Source organism: Pleurodeles waltl, chromosome 3_1 (genome assembly GCF_031143425.1).
Source record: "Pleurodeles waltl isolate 20211129_DDA chromosome 3_1, aPleWal1.hap1.20221129, whole genome shotgun sequence".
NCBI classification, from domain to species: domain Eukaryota; kingdom Metazoa; phylum Chordata; class Amphibia; order Caudata; family Salamandridae; genus Pleurodeles; species Pleurodeles waltl.
In genome coordinates, this window is record NC_090440.1 from 2,000,021,194 (window position 1) to 2,000,046,159 (window position 24,966).

Here is a 24,966-nt window from a genome sequence, read left to right on the forward strand (position 1 = left end):
GAAGAAACCGTGAGTAAGACGTCGAAGCAAGCACCACACAAGAAAACAAACAAGGCCCAGGGGATGCCACTGCCAACAGGCCATGGCTCAACCCATAAAGTAGGTGACCGACCATCGGCACCGAAAAAGGCCGAACCGGTGCCGAGATCATCCGACTCGGGTCGAGACACAGGCACGCAGCAATCTCGGGACCGAGACACTGCTGCCGAAAAAGATCGACGCCGAGACAGCGGAACCGAAGCTGCTCGACGCAGAGACAGCGGCACCGAGGAGGATCGATGCCGAGAAGGCTCAACTCCGAAAAAGAGGAAATTCTCCTCGGAGCCGAAAACAAGCAAAGACACAGTTTCGGTGCCAAAACGACCGGCAACCGAACAGACTGCCAGCTCGTATTCAGAGGCACAATCACTGTCCTCTCAAATGCGCAAGCACAGATTTGAGGAAGAGTTGCAGACCACTGACGTGGACCACACACAAAAGCGGATCTTCATACAAAGTGGGACAGGGAAAATCAGCACCCTTCCCCCAATCAGGAGGAAAAGGAGACTCGAGTTCCAAACACAGGAACAAACACCACAAACAAAAGTGGTTAAAAAGGTAACCCCGCCACCCTCTCCTCCACCTGTAACTCATGTATCACCGGCACAGACTCCGTCACATTCACCGGCTCATACCACCATGAGCCAAGATGACCAAGACGCTTGGGACCTATACGACGCCCCAGTATCAGACAATAGTCCTGAGTCGTACCCTACCAAGCCCTCACCACCTGAGGACAGCACAGCGTATGCACAGGTGGTAGCTAGGGCAGCAGAGTTCCATAACGTGTCGTTACACGCAGAACCTGTCGAGGATGACTTCCTTTTCAACACCCTCTCTTCCACCCATAGCACCTACCAAAGCCTGCCTATGCTCCAGGAATGCTAAGGCACGCAAAGCAGATCTTCAAAGAACCTGTCAAGAGTAGAGCGATAACTGCAAGGGTGGAGAAAAAATATAAAGCACCGCCCACGGACCCTACTTTTATCACCTCACAGCTGCCACCAGATTCAGTCGTGGTAGGGGCAGCTCGCAAGAGAGCCAACTCGCACACATCAGGCGAGGCACCACCTCCGGATAAGGAGAGCCGCAAGTTCGACGCGGCTGGGAAAAGGGTCGCAGTACAAGCTGCAAACCAGTGGCGCATCGCCAACTCTCAGGCGCTCCTAGCGCGATATGATAGAGCCCATTGGGACGAGATGCAGCATCTCATCGAGCATCTACCCAAGGAATTTCAGAAACTGGCAAAACAAGTGGTTGAGGAGGGAAAAAACATCTCCAATAACCAAATACGCTCCTCTATGGACGCAGCGGACCCAGCTGCAAGAACAATAAATACCGCAGTAACCATAAGAAGGCACGCATGGTTGCGCACCTCTGGCTTTAAACCGGAAATACAGCAAGCGGTGCTCAATATGCCGTTCAATGAACAACAATTGTTTGGACCCGAAGTCGACACGGCAATTGAGAAATTGAAAAAGGACACTGACACAGCCAAGGCCATGGGCGCACTCTATTCCCCTCAGGGCAGAGGCACTTTCGGCACCTTCCGCAAAACAACCTTCAGAGGGGGGTTTTGGGGTCAAGCCACACAAGCCGGCACCTCACAATCTACACCGTCTATCTACCAGGGACAGTACCAAAGGGGAGGCTTTCGGGGCCAGTATAGAGGAGGACAATTCCCTAGAAACCGGGGAAAATTTCAAAGTCCAAAAACCCCTCCAACCAAACAGTGACTCACAAGTCACTCAACCCCTTCACACAACACCTGTGGGGGGGGAGACTAAGTCAGTTTTACAAATATTGGGAGGTGATAACAACAGACACTTGGGTCTTAGCAATTATCCGACATGGTTATTGCATAGAATTTCTCCAACTCCCTCCAGATGTCCCACCAAAAACACAGAATATGTCAAAACAACATCTAGACCTTCTAGAACTAGAAGTTCAAGCATTACTGCAAAAGGACGCAATAGAATTGGTACCATGTACACAAAAAAACATGGGAGTTTACTCACTGTACTTTCTAATACCAAAAAAGGACAAAACACTGAGACCAATCCTAGATCTCAGAACACTAAACACCTACATCAAATCAGACCACTTTCACATGGTCACGCTACAAGACGTGTTACCACTGCTAAAGCAACAAGACTACATGACAACCTTAGATCTAAAGGACGCGTATTTCCACATACCGATACATCCCTCGCACAGGAAATACCTAAGGTTCGTATTCAAGGGAAAACATTACCAATTCAAAGTGTTGCCGTTCGGTATCACAACCGCACCAAGAGTATTTACAAAATGCCTAGCAGTAGTAGCTGCACACATCAGAAGGCAGCATATACACGTATTCCCGTACCTAGATGATTGGCTAATCAAGACCAACTCCCTCACAAAGTGTTCGCACCACACAGATTATGTCATACAAACCCTCTACAAACTCTGTTTCTCCATCAACTATACAAAATCTCACATTCTGCCGTGCAAAACACAGCAATACTTAGGAGCGACAATCAACACAACAAAGGGAATAGCCACTCCAAGTCCACAAAGGGTTCAAAATTTTCACAAGGTTATACAAGCCATGTATCCAACACAAAAGATACAGGCAAAGACGGTATTACAACTCCTAGGCATGATGTCCTCATGCATAACCATTGTCCCAAACGCAAGACTGCACATGAGGCCCTTACAACAGTGCCTAGCATCACAGTGGTCACATGCACAGGGTCACCTTCTAGATCTGGTGTTGATAAACCGCCAAACATACATCTCGCTTCTATGGTGGAACAGTATAAATTTAAACAAAGGGCGGCCTTTCCAAGACCCAGTGCCACAATATGTGATAGCAGATGCTTCCATGACAGGGTGGGGAGCACACCTCAATCAGCACAGCATCCAAGGACAATGGGACGTACATCAAACAAAGCTGCATATAAATCACCTCGAATTGTTAGCAGTATTCCTAGCGTTGAAAGCATTTCAACCCATCATAACCCACAAATACATTCTTGTCAAAACAGACAACATGACAACAATGTATTATCTAAACAAACAGGGGGGAACACACTCGACACAGCTGTGCCTCCTGGCACAAAAGATATGGCAATGGGCAATTCACAACCACATTCGCCTAATAGCACAATTTATTCCAGGGATCCAAAATCAACTAGCAGACAATCTCTCTCGAGATCACCAACAGGTCCACGAATGGGAGATTCACCCCCAAATTCTAAACACTTACTTCAAAATTTGGGGGACACCTCAAATAGACCTATTTGCAACAAAGGAGAACGCAAAATGCCAAAATTTCGCATCCAGGTACCCACACAGGCAGTCTCAAGGCAATGCTCTATGGATGAACTGGTCAGGGATATTTGCGTACGCTTTTCCCCCTCTCCCTCTCCTTCCATATCTAGTAAACAAATTGAGTCAAAACAAACTCAAACTCATACTAATAGCACCAACATGGGCAAGACAACCTTGGTACACAACACTACTAGACCTGTCAGTAGTACCCCATGTCAGGTTGCCCAACAGACCAGATCTGTTAACACAACACAAACAACAGATCAGGCATCAAAACCCAGCATCGCTGAATCTAGCAATCTGGCTCCTGAGATCCTAGAATTCGGACATTTAAACCTCACCCAAGAATGTATGGAAGTCATAAAACAAGCTAGAAGACCATCCACTAGACACTGCTATGCAAGCAAATGGAAAAGATTTGTTTGCTACTGCCATAATAATCAAGTTAAACCATTACATGCATCTCCAAAGGATATAGTGGGATACTTCCTACATTTACAAAAATCAAATCTAGCCTTCTCTTCCATAAAGATACACCTCGCAGCAATATCTGCATACCTGCAAATTACCCATTCAACTTCACTATTTAGGATACCGGTCATTAAAGCGTTTATGGAAGGCCTGAAAAGAATTATACCACCAAGAACACCACCTGTTCCTTCATGGAACCTCAACATCGTCTTAACAAGGCTCATGGGCCCACCTTTTGAACCCATGCACTCTTGCGAAATGCAATTCTTAACGTGGAAGGTTGCATTTCTCATTGCCATCACATCTCTAAGAAGAGTAAGTGAAATTCAGGCGTTTACTATACAAGAACCTTTTATTCAAATACACAAAAATAAGGTGGTCCTAAGAACCAATCCAAAATTTTTACCAAAAGTTATTTCACCGTTCCACTTAAATCAAACGGTAGAACTACCAGTGTTCTTCCCACAGCCAGACTCAGTAGCTGAAAGGGCACTACATACATTAGACATCAGAAGAGCACTAATGTACTACATTGACAGAACAAAAGAAATTAGGAAAACAAAACAACTGTTTATTGCATTTCAAAAACCTCATACAGGAAACCCAATATCAAAACAGGGTATAGCCAGATGGATAGTTAAGTGCATCCAAACCTGCTACCTCAAAGCAAAGAGAGAGCTGCCCATTACACCAAGGGCGCATTCAACCAGAAAGAAAGGCGCTACCATGGCCTTCCTAGGAAACATTCCAATGAACAAGATATGTAAGGCGGCCACATGGTCTACGCCTCACACATTTACTAAGCACTACTGTGTAGACGTGCTATCCGCACAACAAGCCACAGTAGGTCAAGCCGTACTAAGAACTTTATTTCAGACTACTTCCACTCCTACAGGCTGAGCCACCGCTTTTGGGGAGATAACTGCTTACTAGTCTATGCACAACATGTGTATCTGCAGCTACACATGCCACCGAACTGAAAATGTCACTTACCCAGTGTACATCTGTTCGTGGCATTAGTCGCTGCAGATTCACATGTGCCCACCCGCCTCCCCGGGAGCCTGTAGCCGTTTGGAAGTTATCTTCAACATTTGTATATTTGTAAATATATTACTTAAACCTTATTTGGTACATACTTATTCATTCCATTGCATGGGCACTATTACTAACATACACAACTCCTACCTCACCCTCTGCGGGGAAAACAATCTAACATGGAGTCGACGCCCATGCGCAATGGAACATAGGAGGAGGAGTCCCTCGGTCTCGTGACTCGAAAAGACTTTTTCGAAGAAAAACAACTTGTAACACTCCGACCCAACACCAGACGGCGGACTATGCACAACATGTGAATCTGCAGCGACTAATGCCACGAACAGATGTACACTGGGTAAGTGACATTTTCATTACATGGCTTGGGAGGGGTAACCTCCCCAAACCACTGGTATGCTTTGGAGGGCACATTTGGTGCCCTCAGTGCATAAACCAGTCTGACCTCCAGTCCCTGCACTGGTGTGAAAGTGGAAAATGGAGAGGGAAGTAACCACTCCCCTGTCCATCGCCACCCCAGGGGTGGTGCCCAGAGCTCTTTCAGGTGGCCACTTGATTCTGCCATCTTGAATCCAAGGTTGGCAGAAGCCTTGGGGAGCACCTTAGTGGCCAGGTCAGGCAGGTGACGTTATAGCCCCCTCCTGATATGTGGTCACCCTGCTAGGTGACCAATCCCCCTTTTAGGGCTATGTAGGGCCTCCCTCTTGGGTGGGTCCTTAGATTCGACATGCAAGATTCCAGCAAGACTCCTCTGCAATGTTTACTTCGACTTCTGGCCACTGGAACTGCAACTGGACTTCACAGGAACCTACAATCTGCAGCTTCAGCGACGACTTTGCTCTGCAGCATTGTTTTCCCTGCTCCTTCCAGCAACTGCAACATTTTTATGGCTGTGCATCCTCTGAGGGCAGCAAGTCTTCATTCTGCACCAAGAAGGAATCTCCCTTGGAGTGAAGGAATCCCTTCCCTGCATCCGCAGGCACCAACTGCATGAGGACCCTTTTTCCTGCAACTCTGCGTGGATCCTGCAACACAAGTGGTGGTCTTGAGTGGTTCCCTGGGTCCCCTCTACTAGCTGTCCAACTTTGGAGGTGGTGAGTCTTTGCCTCTCCTTCCAGGACAGTACCCCTTGCAGTGCGACTCATGCAGCTCTGCAACTTCGTTTCTGCGACTCTTGCCTTTGTCAAGGCTTGTGGTTTTTCCACACCACTGATGGACTGCAATGCTTCTTCCGACCTGGGACATCGACTGCATCCCTTCTCGAACTCTTCCTCTGTTCCTGTGCTGCATAGCCAACTCCTGGTCTTCTCGTCGACCAGGCCCTTCATCTCAAGAAGGGCGGGTAGTGGCTCCTGGACACTCCAACTGGAACTGGACTTGGTCCCCTTCATTTGCAGGTCAACTTCTGTCTGGATCCATGTTCTGTTTCTAGCAATCTTGCTTGGGTCTTGCACAGTTCTTTCACAAAGTTTCTCTGTGGCCTTGGTAAAAATCAGGTACTTACCTCTTCTCCCCTGGTCACTGGAGAGCACTCTGGTACTTAGTTCCTCCACCCCCCCACACACACACACACACACACACACACACTCTCACTCTCTCACTCTCTCACTCTCTCACTCTCTCACTCTCTCACTCACTCTCTACTTACCTTGGTGGCAGTTCATCAGTCGCATTCCTTTTTTATTCTTTAGTATATGGTCGGGCTCCCCCTAGGGTCACCATTGTCTATTGTTATTGCACTGTTTTCGATCACTTCCTATGCTCATTCCTGACAACTAAGGTGTATATAATAGTGTGTTTACTCACCTGCTAGAAAAGTATTGCCTATATATTTTAGTATTTGTGTCACTAAAATAAAGTACCTTTATTTTTGTAACACTGTGGTTCTTTCATGTGTGTGAATAGCACAATTGGTATTGCATGAGCTTTGCATGCCTCCTAGATAAGCCTTGACTGCTCATCCAAAGCTACCTCTAGAGAGCCTGGCTTCCTAGAAACTGACTACACCTCACTAACAGGGGATACCTGGACCTGGTATAGGGTGATAACACCATAGGTGCTCACCACACATCAGACCAGCTTCCTACAAGCAGCACCTCTGCGCATCGGTAGAGGGCATCGTCTGACTCTGTAGTGACGTCGTCCCCAGATATGACTTCGGAGTCCATATAGTCTCTCTCCCGTCGCGCTGATGTCAGTTTCGTATTTTCCGTCCAAACCCTTTCATTTCAGGCATACCCTTCCTTTCCATGGACATGTTTTCTAATAATTAGTCAACTGTGGCAGGGTTATTCTTGTATATCACCGTTGGTTTATGTGATGGCTCTTGCCGTTCGTTCCCTTCCTTCCAAAAAGGAGAGATATAGTGCGCCTATGGGATGATGTTGAGCCCTATTCTTTCATGACTGGTTTTGTGTCTGTCTTAGAGGGTTGTTTCCCCTTATACATGTATCTTCTTCGTTATCTGTCTACTGCAGGTATCTCACTAAAGGCTTCTTACCCCTAGCACTGGTACTTTATTGTTGGCTCAGGGATGTGAAGTTTTTTCCTCTTTATCTCACATATTCCTTTCTGACCTTACAGGATTCTAAGGTCTGGTATCTAGATTCCATTCCGGGAATTGTTCTTGCTGTACTCATTTTAGCAGTATTCTGAGTGGTCTACACTTGATTTGCTAATCTCAGCGCTGGTTCTTCATTGTGGATTACCACCCTAGCTTCAGTTTTTCTTTGACAGATTTCTTCAATTTGTTGCTTACACCCTTTTTGTGCTTAGACTCTCCTCAAAAGGTGCTGCTGCATTGTGTTTCTGTTCTTACTGTATTGCAAGTATCTGTCAGTTTATAGAAGCAGGTGGCTCTCCACCATCTACTTCCTTTGATGTACTGGCCTTGTTTTTAGCCTTGGTTTCTTTTGCTGTATTGAGAGGTGTCTATTTTTCCCCTCTTCATTTTCCTCCTTTTGTCGCCCAGCCGCAACCTTCTACTTTCTTCTTCTCTTCCATTAGGAGCACAGCTCAATATTCAGGTTTTGTGCCTTCGATGTCCTGCATCTACATTCAAGGGTTCTGATCAATCCCTCTCATGGTGTTCTGTTTTTGTTTGACATCAGTGTTGTCAGGAGCCTGTGTTTGTCTCTGGACACTTTCTGCTTCGTTATATCCATGTTCTTACAAGTCTACCCCTCTGAATGGGTTCCACAGCTTGTCTTTTCCAGTCACCCTATTTTACCCATTGGTAAAAGCTTTTGGTACACCTTTAGCGTTTTCCGTCTAAAGGCCTTCCATTTTTGCTTTCTGTCTAAGCTCTTTTTTTTCTCCTTGTGTGTTCCTACCCATGTTCATTCCGCTGTCAGGTTTTTTTTCAGTGTGATGCTTCTTGCAGATTTTCAATAACCATTTTGGTACAAACTGCATTCTGTATCGCTCCATATTGGTTGATTTTTGCCCCCTTTCATCTGGCTAATTCTTGGGAGCACTTCATGTCCTTATCTGTTGTGGCTCCACCGCCAGTTCATCTTCATGGCCATTTCTTACACGGCCATAATCTTTCATATCTGCTTGTGATATGCGGGTCTCCTACTTTTTGGATGTGTGCTACATACTACTTCTCACCTTTGTCTTTCTCATAGCTGGTCTGCTACTCCTTAGTTGACCTGTTTTTTGCAAGACTGGGTGAGATGTGTTCGCAGCCCTCCTCTTGGGTTGCTATTGCTTTGGTATCTAATTCTAAGATGAGGATTCTGTGACTAGTTGTATGTTTCAGATGAGCAAGTTACTTACCTTCGATAACACCTTATCTGGTAGAGACATAGACTTACTGCAGATTCCTTACCCACCCACCCATCCTCCTCGACTTGCAAACTGGATTCTTTGGCTTCAGTCTCACTTCAGGATATTTTGTTGTTGTTTCATTTTGGTAGTTGTTACATCATGACTATGTCTACCCGTTTTGGTGTATACACTGTTCCGTTGCCAGTTTCTACGTGGCTCTGTCGTTGTGCGGTTCTAGTCACAGAAGAAACTGACGTCAGCACGTCAGGAGAGGGACTATATGGATTCCGATGTCATATCTGGGGAAGACGTCCTTACGGAGTCACATGATGCCCTCAACTGATGCACAGATGTGCTGCTGAAGAAAAGTTTCTGGATTCAGTCTGACGCCTGGGGGAGAATTCTAAGATAAGGAATCTGCGACTAGTCAGTGTCTCTACCAGATAAGGCGTTAACGAAGGTGAGTAACTTGTTCTTTAAGGCTGATATGAAAGCTTTTTTGAAAAATGACTTAATTGCTGACCCTCACCTCTGCCAGGAGGTTCGACAAGATTCATGCCTTCACTATTGAGCAGCCATATTTACAAATCAAGATTGACTGTCATTTTGAGATCAAAACCTCACTTTATCCCTAAAGTTCCATATGACTCATCTTTAAACTATTCTTTTGAAAACCTACTTCAGAAATTCAACCAGTGCGACAGAAGGAGCTCATATCTTTGTTAAAAAATGCCTAAACTTTTTCATTGCGAGAACTAAAACATTAAAAACGACCTGACAAACCCCAGGAAAAGGACAGGCGCTATCAAGAAGCACCATAGTCTGTTGTCTCATCGGCTGTAGCTTTCTGCCACAAAAAAACATATGTACCTGTGATTGTCAGTTTGTGCACATTCCAAAAGGAGTGTTGTAAATTCGCCTGGCTTTTTTCTGGAGTTTCACTACCTGACACATGCAGGGCTGCTACATGAAAAATAAGATACGTTCTCTACAAATGCAGGAGAGTTTTAAGCAGTTATTCACCATCTGTTCAAAAAAGGTGCAATCTGTTATTTAACTAAAGTTTATTTGCTTTGGTTTTATGCTTCCAACCACTGCATTATAGCATATTATGTCCAGTTTGTTACTGCTTGCTATTTCGATTCAAGCATGTGGATATGTAAAAGATTCAATACTGGAGAAAAGTTCTTACCTGTACACTGTGCTTCTCTAATATTTATCTCTTACCTAGTTTAACATTTGACACTCCCAACTTCCTGTTAAAGGAGATAACCACAGTTATTGTGCCCCTGAAGGGAATAGTGATTCGGGGGCTGCTTTCTAATTGTCTGGAGCTTTTTTTTTTTTTTTCTTTTTTTTTTCCTGTTTTTTTTTTTTTTTTTTTTTATGGTTGTATGGAACCAGACTTTTTGCAGCCACCCCATAACTTTTCCCCCCATTTAAATGCTGTTTTCCTACCATTTACTAGGGACTTACAGGGGTACTAAAGCCCTTGCCAGTTTTTAGTACTCGTTCCCTAGGTATCAGGGGTACCATTTACTAGGGACTTAGAGGTACTAAAGCCCTTGCCAGTTGGGTTACAGTTGAGTATTGGATAGCAGGCTTCAGTGTCAGTGTTCTTACCCCTAAAAACAAAATACTCAATTGTAACCCAATTGGCAAGGGCTTTAGTCCCTGTGGGCTGCAGCATGCATTACGTCACCCTAAGAGACCCACACATGCAGGCTGCCATCGCAGAATGGGTGAAATGGTGAGAAAACACGACATTGAACACACCCTTGTGCTATGCACGAATACAGTGCATGTCTTATATGCAAGTCACCCCTAAAGCATGCCTTAAGAGCCCTAAGGCAGGGTACATTGTAATATATGTGAGGGCATATCTGCATGTACAGATATGCACCCCTGATGCCTAGTGCTATTACTGGATATTGGAAGTAAACCGGGAGGCCTTCTTAAGGTAGGTACTGGACACTGATCATTAAGAGTTACCCAGCTGCATAATGGCTTCACTGAAACCTTTGATATTTGGTATCAAACACCTCCTCCTAATAAATCCATACTGATGCCAGTACTGGATTTGTTATGACATGCACCCAGAGAGCACTGAACCCTACCAGTCCTCTAGTGTGCTGATTGACTGGTATCAACCAGCCTGCCACCACAGACATGTTTCTGACCCTCTGGTGCTCGTGCCCTCAGAGGCCAGAAATAGTGCCTGCTCCGGCAGGATGGCTAGTAAATCAGCATACCTGGGATGGAGGCTTCAAAGCCTCTGCTTCCTTTTGATATGCAACCCTGGCTTCCCCCAGGCCTGGGGAATTGCCACTCCCTTCCCTGAGACCCATCTGGCACCAGGACAGATGGGAAATCAGCTATGTAGTAGGTGTGCTCTACCTCCAGGCAAGTTACACCCCTAAGGTGGGCTGCCTGCTCATCTTGTTTTTGGTGGAATTAGGAACTCTGGGACAGGGTTAAGCCCACTCCCCACATGAAGTGGTCATTTAGGTGGTGTGGTCAGCCCAGGGGTAAGTAGCCCATTGACTACTACACTACACTCCCCTAAACACCCTTATAAACACCTCTGCACCCGATCCCCACAGCCCGATATGAGAGCCTCAAGAGCTGAGCCCCCGGTTGGGTTCTGCCAGACTGGTCCCCCAGTCCCCACTTGCAGCCTCATTCTTACATGTTCTTTTCCACATTGACTCAGTGTGTGGCATCTGAGGCTACCACTGCTGGAAGCACCTCTGTACTCGGACACACCAGGGTTGATAAACCTGAACTATTGGTGCTTTCTAAGACCTTGGCCCCTACTTACCTCAAGTCCAGAAGAACAGTCCTGTAAGTCAACCACAAATGACACTATGCTGTGCATGTTTCTCCCATAGAATAACATAACCGTGTCCAAGGCTCATGCCTCAAATCTGACAGCTGTGTTTTGTTTCTGAAAATTGCTAACTCAAAGTACTTACCTGATCCTGAAGATCTTGGTGTCTAAGTTAAAATAAAAATCTGTTATTTTTCTAAATTGGTGTTGAATTCCCTTATTTGATTCTCATTTATTGACTGAGTGCAACAAATGCTCAACACTCCCCTCTGATAAGTCGAAGATTGATCGACCACACTGCCACAAATAGAGCAACTTGGGATTGTTAAAGCAAGTCTTGTACACTAGTTAAGGATACCTGGACTCTGCACCGTGCTCCTCATTTTGGTACACCATAGTCAGCTTCCTACAATGGTGACCCTCAAAGTTTTTGACTGATGGTGTTGATTTTTCAACTAAGTGCACTAAGGGCGTGCTAACCAAACGTTAGTGCTAGTGCGCTGACCTGGAAATGTGTATGCTTGATTGGCTTATACCCAATTGGCATAAGCTTATTTACCTTTGGACCTTGCTTACTTGTGAGTCCCTAGTGTATGGCACCCAGGGCCCAACCCAGAGACTGCAGCACTAATTGTACCACCCTGGATGTGACAAAGATAAAACATGGCTCCCAGTTTACCACCACAGATTTCAAGGGCAGTTTTTAACTGCTAACTCGACTTTGCCATTTAAAGCAAAGGCACAAAGCCCAATCTTCCCTTTTTAATATTTGTAAGTATCCCACTATGGATTCCTAACAAGCTCACAACAAGGTGAGGGTGCTGTACATTCAAGAGTGGAACATGTACTTTTGCATGTATCAACAGAAAAAATACACAGTTGTCGTTATTATTGTGGAAAACACTAGCAGCCCCATTGGAGAATGCGGAGTCACAAGATAACACCTTCGCTTTGGTAATTTCTGATTGGGACTTCTAATGTTGAAACTGTAAGATATCAAACAGCTCATTACATTAAGCTCTACTGGATGCCCAAGTCGAAATTAATGTAATTTGTTAGTGTGCAACTTCTACAAAGTTCCCACTTTGTTGCTCATAGTCTCCTGTGCCATGAGGTTCTGCCCTCCTGAGGAGATGTGCAAACAACTCACATAAAAGGACACAATAGAAGCCTCTCATGGGGGAAAAGATGTTACCTCTCACCGGCAGGAAGCCACTCAGGCATTGACCCAAAAGGTGAGCTTCAAAGGGAAAGCTGCCATTTAAGGGCAACTGGTAAACATTTGGAAAAAGGGCTGCTTTGACGGTTAGATAGGCATGCTGGTACTCAAGTCAAATAGCGGAAACCAGTTGTCAAACCAATATTCAGGGGTTTATATCCCCCTTGGTAACCATACCTCTGGGATGAACTAGGGAGCTCTGAGGAGTTTTGCCATCTTGAGAGTGGGCAGAAAAGAGATGCCACGCTTCATAGAAAGTAGCCACTGGGAGGGAAGGAACCCGGCACCCCATCTGCTATTGACCACAGCCTCCCCGGAGGACATTTTCATAATAAGATTACCCCTGACATCCAGTACCCACATCTTCGACTGGAGAAGAGGACTAAAGGACTGCCCTGCTGGACCAAGGACCTGGCAAAGAGAGGTTGCATCAACTTATACTACGCCTGCTGAGCCTGGTGGCTAGCAAAGTAGAAGGGACTCTGCCTGCTGTATCCTGCTTATGGAGAAGTAGACTACTGAGCCCAGCCAAAGCAGGAGACTCCAATGGTCAATTGGCTGACCTCCTGTTCACAGCACATGGCTACAACAGCTGAAGAAGCCTGCTAGGGTGAGTTGGTAGCACAAATTCCTGAATCACCGCTGTCAGCCGTGAGGTCCAAAGGACCAAAACCTAGCAGTGAAAGATACCCCGTGTCTGCTGAACCCTGGAGAGTTGTCTGACGGCAGCTGTGTTTCCCAGAAGGCAAATTACTGCTAAAAGAAGGAAGCCGCTGTAGCTGGGGACTGGTAGCAAAGTGGTGATTGGGCTTCTGCCAAGCTTGAGAGTACTTCGAGGAATGTTGACCCCCGTGGCCAGGAAGGCCTAACTTAGTCCTTGGACTGAGGCGTGCCCGCACGAAGACCCGAATCTACCTTACATCTTCAGCATCTTTGAGCCTCTTCACATCCTGTATCCCTTGCATCAGGAGACACTGACGCTGGAACTGAGGACTGGTTTTCTAGATAAGGTAACTTTCTGTGGACCCTGCTGGTCCCCCATACTAACTCCCTGCTGTAGTTGATCACCTAAAGTAACTCGAAGTAACCACATTGATACTTACCAAAGTTTTTCCTGACAGTTCTAAATGTCAGAATTATTACATTTGCTAGTGCTTCTTTGTGGATAATTAAAGTGTTGATTCACTATACCTTGTAAATTATGTATCTCTGGAACCCTCCTGCCCATCTTTTTCGTGTCTAAAAATATATAATTATCTAATTTTTTTAAGTTGGTGTCGGATTTATTTTGCGTCTTGTGTATTTCTTCAGTTGTTTGTTTATAGAATAAAAATAGGTTACGGAGCATTTAGCACACTATTGTTATAATTCAACATTACTTTTCATTTGCTGGCTCTATGGTATGCACTTATTTTGTTATGCTAACAAAAACTTAATCGAACAGGAAAATGTAGCACATCTTTGTTGCTATTTAATACTAGAGTGTTTGTCACCATTCTAATAGAATTAGCTTGTGTAATACGAGATAAAAATGTTTAACTTATAGCTTTCTCCTTTTTTCCAAAGACGGTATGGGTATATTTGACTTACTAGACACTGGAGATGACATTGACCCAGATATTATTAGCATTCTCCCTGCTTCCCCTACTGGATCGCCTGGGCATTCGCCAGGATCCCATTACCAACATGGAGGCGATACAGGCAAGGTAGGTGTTTTGGGATCCAGTTTTTTTAAGCTATGTTATTGATTAATGCATAATATTACTTTTGGAACATGCTTTGTTTTTTTGAGACATTTATTAGTCTATATCCTTCACCTTCTGCATTTGTTGGATCCCTTAAATAATGCAAGAGGCCAGTAATCTACATACTTGGGATGGAACCTCACCTTGTGGGCGTACTGCAGGGTTTCCTTGTTTTTGTGTGTGCCCATGTATCCATTGTTCAGTGATTTCTCCTAGGTATTGAGAGAAATGGACTTTAAGGGTATAAGCAGTTCCCAGTGAACTTTAATTATAGTCATAAGCACTGAAGTGCCCAACTCATGTTTAGAATCACACCATGTTTTTTGTTTAAAAACAAAAAAAAAAGTTTGCCATTTGTAGCTGTAGATTCACATGCTCTGCATACTTTATCCATCTAGTGTTGGGTCGGGAAGGTTGCAACTTTTTTGTTCGAACGTCTTTTGAGTCACTGGACATAGTGACTCCTCCTCCTTGTTTGCAATGTGCATGATCCTCGGCTTTATCTTCAGATTGTTGTCTTCCACTGTTGGGTACAGTCGTGTTCTCTTGGAGCTTCGGCCTGAGATTGTCTTGGGCACCTTCGGTTCGGGAAACATCTCCAAACCTGTTGGTATTGTTTCAATCACGTTATTCTTTCTAACATTGTGTTCTGGGATCGGGGGTGGGGGAAACTATATAAGTAACTTTTTCGATCTAGGCCCACGAAGCAGCCATTTTCTCCATTCGACATAATCAAGAATGTAGAACTGATGGTATGGACACATTCCATTTCTGTCTCAAGTGTTACTCTAAATTCCCTTGGACCGATCACCATCAGTTCTGTAACCTCAGTCTATTGCCAGAACACCAAGAGGAAGACTGAGGCCTACCAGTCGTTCAGGTCGTAGAAAACTCGACGAGACTGAAGAGCTCGTAGACATGAATTGCAGAGACAGGATTTGGAGGAAACACCTGATTATTTTCGACATGCAGGACGTCATGTTGAATGCAGAGCAGGAGATCCATGAGGCATCAGCTGCTGAAGAGGAGTTTTCGGTCCAAGACTCTGATTCGGAGGCCAAAATGACTCTAGAAATGAAGGACTTTCCCCAGGTTCAGCGCAAAATGAGTAAACTTCCCCCTGCTCCACCCTAAAGACTAAGTTTGCATACGGAAGCTGTTGAGACGCCACTGCTTTCCGGCCAAGGCAGACTTCAAACTTTGTTTGGATGCCCCACATTCAAACTCTCCCCTGAAGCATAAATCTAAATCCAAAACTTCCATTCAAAGCAGAGTGTTAGCGACTCCTGCACCAAAACCTTCCACATAACACTGTGTCCACCGCTTTGGCACTGACATCTTCTACATCGAAAATTAAAACTTTTGTTACTGAAAGAACTTGATCTGAAACCTACTTCGGAGCCGAAATAAGTCCTGGAGCCGATTCTTCAGAAATTTAACCAACAGCTCAAAAGGAAGCAGTCCCAACTGCATATCCAGCCTCATACTGGAAGGGTATTAATAAAAACTACTGTTCGTAAAATACAGCTTACTTTTTGAGGAAGGTTTGAACACAAATGAACCTCCCCCCAAAACAAGAGTGGACAAGGAGCTGCAGGAGATTTATCCACCTTTATCTGCATCCCCTCCACCCATTACCCCTCCACCACAACAAACTCCATTTCCACAGCACTCTGTAGAAAACCCATTAGAAATATCTCCACAATGATCTCTTCACTCAGGTCAAGATAGCCATGACATTAATGATATTCAGGAGGACACAGATCCATGTTGACAGTATGATATGGACACATATATCAATCTTGATGTAGAAATCTACCCATTCAGGCCTTCACCACCTGGAGGCACTACATCTTTTTCAAGAGTTAGTAGGGAGGTACTCCTCCACAAAGATCCTATAGAGGATTACTTTCTTTTTGAGATACTAACAGCTTCTCCTATCATTTTCTCATCCCTAAAAAGGATGTCTCACTAAGACCCATATTAGATCTTCATGGTCACTTTACAGGATGTGCTACCTCTGCTACACCAGGGCGACTTTCTATCAGCTCTAGATCTAAAGGACGCCTACTTTCATATTCCAATACATCAAGCGCATAGAGAATACCTCAGATTTGTCATCCAGGGACAGCATTATCAGTTTAAAGTGCTTCCATTCGGGGTCACCGGAGCACCAAGAGTGTTTACAAAATGCCTAGCGGTAGTTGCAGCTCATCTACGCAGGCAAAGCATTCATGTATACCCATATCTTGACGACTGGCTCATCAAAGCCAGCTCTCATCCACAATGTCTCAACCACATAGAAGCCACAATAAATCTGCTTGGCCAGTTAGGGCTCATAATCAGTTTCCAGAAGTCTCATCTCACCCCTCTATATGTTTAACCTTACCTCTGAGCTATTATCAGTACCCGCATAGGACTAGCTTATCCAATTACAGCAAGGACACAGAACTTTGAAACACAAATTCTTCACTTTCGCCCCCAATCAGCAAGTTATGGTGAGGGTTGTAATGAAACTTCTGGGAATTATGTCTTCTTGCATCACCATTGTCCCACACGTGCAACTACACATGCATCCATTGCAGGAATGTCTCACACCAATGGTCTCAAGCACAGGGTCATTTGAAGGATCTAGTGTTGGTAGACAGCTGCACCTCTCGCACTCTGCAATGGTGGAACACCACCAAACGTTTGAAAGTGTGGCCATTGCTAGTCCCTCTCACAGTGGACGCTTGGCACATGGGATGCTCATCTCCACATCCTCACTATCCAAGGTCTTTGGAATCATGTACACAAAGTCCTGTAGATCAACTATCTGGGGATGCTAGCAGTTCACCTAACACTTAAACCTTTTGTTTTAGATCTCACAAACAAAGTAATCCTCACAGGCACAGACAACATGACAACTGTGCTTTATCTATAGAAACCGGGGGGACGCATTCAGATCAGTTGTCTCACCTTGCACAGACAATTTGGCACTGGGCCATTTGTCACAACATCTACATATTGGTGGAACTCCTTCCAGGGAGACACTTTTGATGACCTCAGCAGGATGCCGCAACAAATCTATGAATGGGAACTCCATCCCAGAGTCCTACAGCCCTACTTCCAAAGATGGGGTGTTCTGGACATAGACCTATTTGCAACAAAAGAAAATGCAAAATACCCAAACTTCGCCTCCAGGTTTCCACACCCTCAGTCCAAGAACGGTGCTCTTTGGATGAATTGGTCAGGTAAATTTGCTTATGCTTTTCCACCTCTCCCTCGTCTTCCATATGTAGTTCGGCAACTCACACAAACCTCTCTCACAATGGTACTGGTGGCACCCACATGGGCAAGACAACCATGGTTCACCATGCTACTAGATCTTTCAGTAGTACTGCACAAGAAGCTTCCTCTACACAGATCTTCTCACTCAGAACAAAGGACAGGTCAGACACCCAAATCCCAAGGACTCAAATCTTGCAATTTGGCTCCTGAAGTCCTAGAATTTGCATATTTATATTTACCTCAAGAGTGTATGAAAATTCTAAGGAAGCACGCAAGCGAACCACCGCAGCTTGTGGAAGCGTTTTGTTCATTACTGTATGTGTCAAAACTAGAATCTTTTTCAAGTGTCAACACAACATTATTTTGTACCTTCTCCATTTACAAAAAGCAAATTTAGCGTGTACATTTATAAGGTTACATTTAGAAGCTATATCTGCGTAATCACAAAACAAGGTTCTTCTTTTTAAAATTCCTGTCATAAAGGCTTTTATGGAAGGACCTAAAAGTGTAATACCACTAAGGCTACCTCCAGTCCCGTCCTGGAACTTAAATATATTACTCACTTGGCTAATGGGACCACCTTTTGAACCAGTTCTACAGTTTCTATCTTGGAAGGTAGCCTTTTTCTTTTTTAGTTGCAGTTACTTCCCTAAGACGTGTACGTGAGCTTCAGGCATTAACATCACAAGAACCATTTTTTCAGGTACATAAGGATAAAGTGGTTTTTCGTACTAATCCAACTTTACTACCTAAGGTTGTGTCTCATTATTTCATATAAATCAGACTATTGAATTGCCCTTTTTTCCCTAAACCCATATTCAGTTGCAGAGAGAGCCCTACAAGCATTAGATGTGAAAAGAACACTTATGTTTTATATTGATTAAACTAAAAACTTTAGCAAGACAAAACTTTTTTTTGCTTTTTCTCCACCACATAAAGGTAATCATATAACTAAATCTACCGTAGAAAGATGGATTGTTAAATTTATCCAAGCTTGTTATGCAAAAGCTAAAAGGCCACTACCTATTACCCCTTGAGCACATTCAACATGTAAGAAAGGTGCATCTAAGGCATTTATAGGCAACATACCCACAGCTGACATTTATAAGGCAGCTACATGGTCAACACCACACACTTTCACTAAACATTATTGTGTGGATGTTTTAACACAAAAGCAATCCAATGTAGGACAGGCAGTGCTACGTACTCTATTCAAAAATACTGTTTTTGGAAGTTGGTTCTGTATGTACTATTTCAAAGTAAGAAATAGCATGCACAGAGGCCAAGGGTTCCCCTTAGAGGTAAGATAGTAGCAAAAAGAGATAATTCCAATGCTCTATTTTGTGGTAGTGTGGTCGAGCAGTAGGCTTATCAGAGGGTAGTGTTAAGCATTTGTTGTACACACACAAGCAATAAATGAGGAACACACACTCAAAGACAATTCCAGGCCAATAGGTTTTTATATAGAAAAATATCTTTTCTTAGTTTATTTTAAGAACCAAAGGTTCAAGATTTACAAACAATACTTTAAATGAAAGGTATTTCACTCAGGTATCATAGGAACTTTGAATCAACACAATACTATGTTCAGTTTTAGCAAAAATTGCAATAAGCTATTGTAAGGAAATGCCTCCTTGGCATGGTTACCCCCTGACTTTTTGCCTTTGCTGATGCCAAGTTATGATTTGAAAGTGTGCTGAGGCCTGCTAACCAGGTGTAGGAAGTTGGCTCTGTATGCACTATTTCAAAGTAAGGAATAGTATGCACAGAGTCCAAGGGTTCCCCTTAGAGGTAAGATAGTGGCAAAAAGAGAGAATACTAATGCTCTATTTTGTGGTAGTGTGGTCGAGCAGTAGGCTTATCAAAGGAGTAGTGTTAAGCATTTGTTGTACATACACACAGGCAATAAATGAGGAACACACACACTCGGAGACAATTCCAGGCCAATAGGTTTTGTTATAGAAAAATATATTTTCTTAGTTTATTTTAAGAACCACAGGTTCAAATTCTACATGTAATATCTCATTTGAAAGGTATTGCAGGCAAGTACTTTAGGAACTTTGAATAATTACAGTAGCATATATACTTTTTACATAAAACACATTTAGCTGTTTAAAAGTGGACACAGTGCAATTTTCACAGTTCCTCGGGGAGGTAAAGTAAGGTTAGTTTTTGCAAGTAAGTAAACCACCTATGGGGTTAAGATTGGGGTCCAAGGTAGCCCACCGTTGGGGGTTCAGAGCAACCCCAAAGTCACCACACCAGCAGCTCAGGGCCGGTCAGGTGCAGAGTTCAAAGTGGTGCCCAAAACGCATAGGCTTCAATGGCGAGAAGGGGGTGCCCCGGTTCCAGTCTGCCAGCAGGTAAGTACCCGTGTCTTCGGAAGGCAGACCAGGGGGGTTTTGTAGGGCACCGGGGGGGACACAAGCTCACACAAAAAGTACACCCTCAGCGGCACTGGGGCGGCCGGGTGCAGTGTGCAAACATGCGTCGGGTTTCCAATGTAAATCAATGGGAGACCAAGGGGTCTCTTCAGCAATGCAGGCAGGCAAGGGGGGGGGGGGCTCCTCGGGGTAGCCACCACCTGGGCAAGGGAGAGGGCCTCCTGGGGGTCACTCCTGCACTGGAGTTCCGATCCTTCAGGTGCTGGGGGTTGCGGGTGCAGGGTCTTTTCCAGCCGTCTGGATTTTAGAGTCAGGCAGTCGCGGTCAGGGGGAGCCTGGGGATTCCCTCTGCAGGCGTCACTGTGGGGGCTCAGGGGGGACAACTTTGGTTACTCACAGTCTCGGAGTCGCCGGAGGGTCCTCCCTGAGGTGTTAGTTCTCCACCAGTCGAGTCGGGGTCGCCGGGTGCAGTGTTGCAAGTCTCACGCTTCTTGCGGGGATTGCAGGGGTCTTTAAATCTGCTCCTCTGAAACAAAGTTGCAGTCTTTTTGGAACAGGGCCGCTGTCCTCAGGAGTTTCTTGTTCCTCTTGAAGCAGGGCAGTCCTCTGAGGATTCAGAGGTCGCTGGTCCTGGTGAAAGCGTCGCTGGAGCAGGTTTTTTTAGAAGGCAGGAGACAGGCCGGTAGGACTGGGGCCAAAGCAGTTGGTGTCTTCTTTCTTCTTCTGCAGGGGTTTTCAGCTCAGCAGTCTTCTTCTGTAAGTTGCAGGAATCTACATTCTTAGGTTCAGGGGAGCCCTTACTAAATTTAAGGGCGTGTTTAGGTCTGGGGGGTTAGTAGCCAATGGCTACTAGCCCTGAGGATGGGTACACCCTCTTTGTGCCTCCTCCCAAGGGGAGGGGGGTCACATTCCTATCCCTATTGGGGGAATCCTCCATCTGCAAGATGGAGGATTTCTAAAAGTCAGTCACCTCAGCTCAGGACACCCTAGGGGCTGTCCTGACTGGCCAGTGACTCCTCCTTGTTTTTCTCATTATCTCTCCTGGACTTGCCGCCAAAAGTGGGGGCTGTGTCCAGGGGGCGGGCATCTCCACTAGCTGGAGTGCCTTTGGGCATTGTAACACGAAGCTTGAGCCTTTGAAGCTCACTGCTAGGTGTTACAGTTCCTGCAGGGGGGAGGTGTGAAGCACCTCCACCCAGAGCAGGCTTTGTTTCTGTCCTCAGAGAGCACAAAGGCTCTCACCGCATGGGGTCAGAAACTCGTCTTTCAGCAGCAGGCTGGCAGAGACCAGTCAGTCCTGCACTGAACAATTGGGTAAAATACAGGGGGCATCTCTAAGATGCCCTCTGTGTGCATTTTTTAATAAATCCAATACTGGCATCAGTGTGGGTTTATTATTCTGAGAAGTTTGATACCAAACTTCCCAGTATTCAGTGTAGCCATTATGGAGCTGTGGAGTTCGTTTTTGACAGACTCCCAGACCATATACTCTTATGGCTACCCTGCACTTACAATGTCTAAGGTTTTGCTTAGACACTGTAGGGGCATAGTGCTCATGCACCTATGCCCTCACCTGTGGTATAGTGCACCCTGCCTTAGGGTTGTAAGGCCTACTAGAGGGGTGACTTACCTATGCCACAGGGAGTGGGAGGTTGGCATGGCACCCTGAGGGGGAGTGCCATGTCGATTTAGTCATTTTCTCCCCACCAGCACACGCAAGCTGGCAAGCAGTGTGTCTGTGCTGAGTGAGGGGTCCCTAGGGTGGCATAAGTCATGCTGCAGCCCTTAGAGACCTTCCCTGGCATCAGGGCCCTTGGTACCAGGGGTACCAGTTACAAGGGACTTACCTGGGTGCCAGGGTTGTGCCAATTGTGGAGACAATGGTACATTTTAGGTGAAAGAACAATGGTGCTGGGGCCTGGTTAGCAGGGTCCCAGCACACTTCTCAGTCAAGTCAGCATCAGTATCAGGCAAAAAGTGGGGGGTAACTGCAACAGGGAGCCATTTCTTTACACCAGGCCCCAGCACCAGTGTTCGGTAGGAATTGGACACTGCGCAGCCCCCAGGTAATGAGCCAAAGCAGAAAGAGAAGCCAGCACCACCTCCTCATTCTTCAAACCTACCTACCGCTCCTCAGATAAGTCCTACACCAATGCATTCTCCAACGCATTTTTTTGACTCACAAGACACTGTTGATCCATGGTATCTTTACGACCCTAATCCCATCCCAAGCAACAACCCAGACAGCTTCCCCTCTAAACGATTGCCACCTGAAGATACAACAGTATATAATCAGGTGCTAGCTAGGGCTGCAGTCTGTCATGGGGTTACAATGCACACAGAACCAATAGAGGAAGATTTTGTATTCAATACATTATCCTCAACTCATTCTAGGTGCCAATGCCACCAAATGCTACCAGGCATGGTAAAGCATGCAGATCAATTTTTTAATGAGCCTGTAAAAGCAAGAATTATAACACCTAGAATAGAGAAAGTACAAGCCTGCACCTTCTCACCCGGATTACATCACCCATCGGGTGCCACCTGATTCAGTAGTGGTTAGTGCTGCCAGGAAAAGAGCAAATAGTCCTTAGGAGATGCACCCCCTCCAGATAAGGAAAGCAGAAAATGTGATGTGAAAGAGGGTTGCATCCCAAGCAGCAAACCAATGGAGGATAGCTAATTCCCAGGCACTGCTAGTTCGTTACCATAGAGCCCATTGGGATGTCATACAGCATCTCCCAAAAGAGCACCAGAAAGGGGCTCAACAGGTGGTAGAAGAAGGGCATGCTATCATAATAACCAAATAAGATCTGCCTTTGATGCAGCAGATACCGCTGCAAACACAGCAGTCACTATTCGTAGACATGCATGGCTGAAATCCTCTGGTTTCAAACCAGAAATACAACAGGCTGTGTTAAACATGCCCTTTGATTTAAAAAAATAAAAAAAAAAATATATATATATATATATATATATATATATATATATATATAATTTTTTTTTTTTTTTTTTTTTTCTTTTTTTGTTAAATTTTTTTTTGGGGCCAGAAGTAGACACAGCAATAGAAAAACTACGAAAAGACTCGGACACAGCCAAGGCAATGGGTGCACTCTATTCTACACCATATAGAGGATCATTTCGTAACACTCAGTTTCGAGGAGGTTTCAGACCACAACTGTCAGGCATCAACCTCCCAAACAAAACCAACTTACCAAACCCAGTACCAATGAGGTGGTTTTAGGGGCACAAATAGAGGACAGTACTCTAGACATAGAGATAAATTTCAAACCTCTAAACAATCCACAACACAGCCAAAACAGTGACTTCCCACACTCCCTTCCACTCCACAACTCTCCTGTGGGGGGAAGACTACAACAGTTCCACACACATTGGCAAAATATCACCACAGACAACTGGGTGCTATCAATTATCCGCAATGGTTGTCTAGAATTGATAACCACTCCTCCAAATATTCCACCAAGGTTTCACAAGTTAACCCCAGAACATACAGTCCTGTTACAAAGAGATCCAATCTCTACTACTCAAACAAGCGATAGTTAGTGCCACAGTCTCAGCTAGGAACAGGAGGTTATTCACTATATGCTTTAATTCCCCAAAAAGATGGCACCCTAAGGCCAATATTAGACCTCAGGCCCCTCCATTTTTACATCCAATCAGAACATTTTCACATGGTAACTCTACAGGATGTTATCCCACTTCTACAAAAACAAGATTTTATGACAGCCTTAGACCTCAAAGATGCGTATTTCGACATACACATCCATCCTGCTCACAGAACATACCTCAGGTTTGTCGTTCAAGGAAAACACTACCAGTTCCAAGTGTTACCCTTTGAAGTAACAGCTCCAAGGGTATTCACAAAGTGCTTAGCAGTAGTAGCAGCCTACCTAAGAAGACAACATATACATGTCTTCCCATATCTAGACGATTAGCTAATAAAAAATCATGCAGTCGTATACAATGCCAAAATCATACATGTTATGTAATAGAAACCTTTCATACACTAGGTTTCTCTATAAACAACCAAAAGTCACACCTTCAACCAGCACAAGTACAAACCATATTTGGGTGCAAGCCTAAATACTCAATGAGCTCTAGCGTATCCATATACACAAAGGATACAAGCTTTCCAAATTCTAATTCCACAAATACAACCAAATCAACAATATACTGTAAGATTTGTCATGAAAATCCTAGGAATTATGGTGTCTTGCATTGCAATTGTTCCACATGCAGGATTAAACATTCAGCCCTTACAACAGTGCCGTGCACAACAATGGTCACAGGCACACGGTCAACTCTAAGATCTAGTGTTGATAGACCGCCAAACATATACGTCCTTTCAGTGGTGGAGTTGCACCAATTTAATCAAAGGGTGGTCATTTCAAGACCCTGTGCCTCAGACCATAATTACAAAAGATGCATCAATGATTGGTTGGGGAGCTCACCTAAACAATCACAACATTCAAGGACAATGGGATGTCAAACAGAAACAGCTACACATAAACCACTTGGAGTTATTAGCTGTGTTTCTGGCCCTCAAAGCCTTTCAAACTCTTCTCACACAGAAGAATGTTCTTATAAAAACAGACCGCATGATAACCATGTATTAATACAACAAACCGGGAGGGACACATTCATCCCAATTGTCCCTTCTAGCCCAAAAAATTTGGAAATGGGCAATTCACAATAATTGTTTTTCTATTAGCGCAGTACATTCCAGGGACAGTCAGTTGACAGATATCCTCAGCAGAAATCACCAACAAACACACGAATTGGAGATTCATCCTCAAGTACTTCAAAAGTACTTTCAGAAGTGGGGAAAACCAAAATAGATCTATGCGCAAC

The 24,966-nt window shown here is 44.7% G+C and overlaps 1 protein-coding gene across 1 annotated transcript in view; it reads left to right on the forward strand.

The window, feature by feature from the left end:
• Window positions 1-24,966, forward strand: part of MED13 (mediator complex subunit 13) — an 865,231-nt gene that overhangs the window by 667,509 nt on the left and 172,756 nt on the right. Inside the window, exon 27 of the mRNA XM_069226440.1 lies at window positions 14,262-14,401. Coding sequence (XP_069082541.1) covers window positions 14,262-14,401 — 140 coding nt within the window. The remainder of the gene's footprint in view (window positions 1-14,261; window positions 14,402-24,966) is intronic.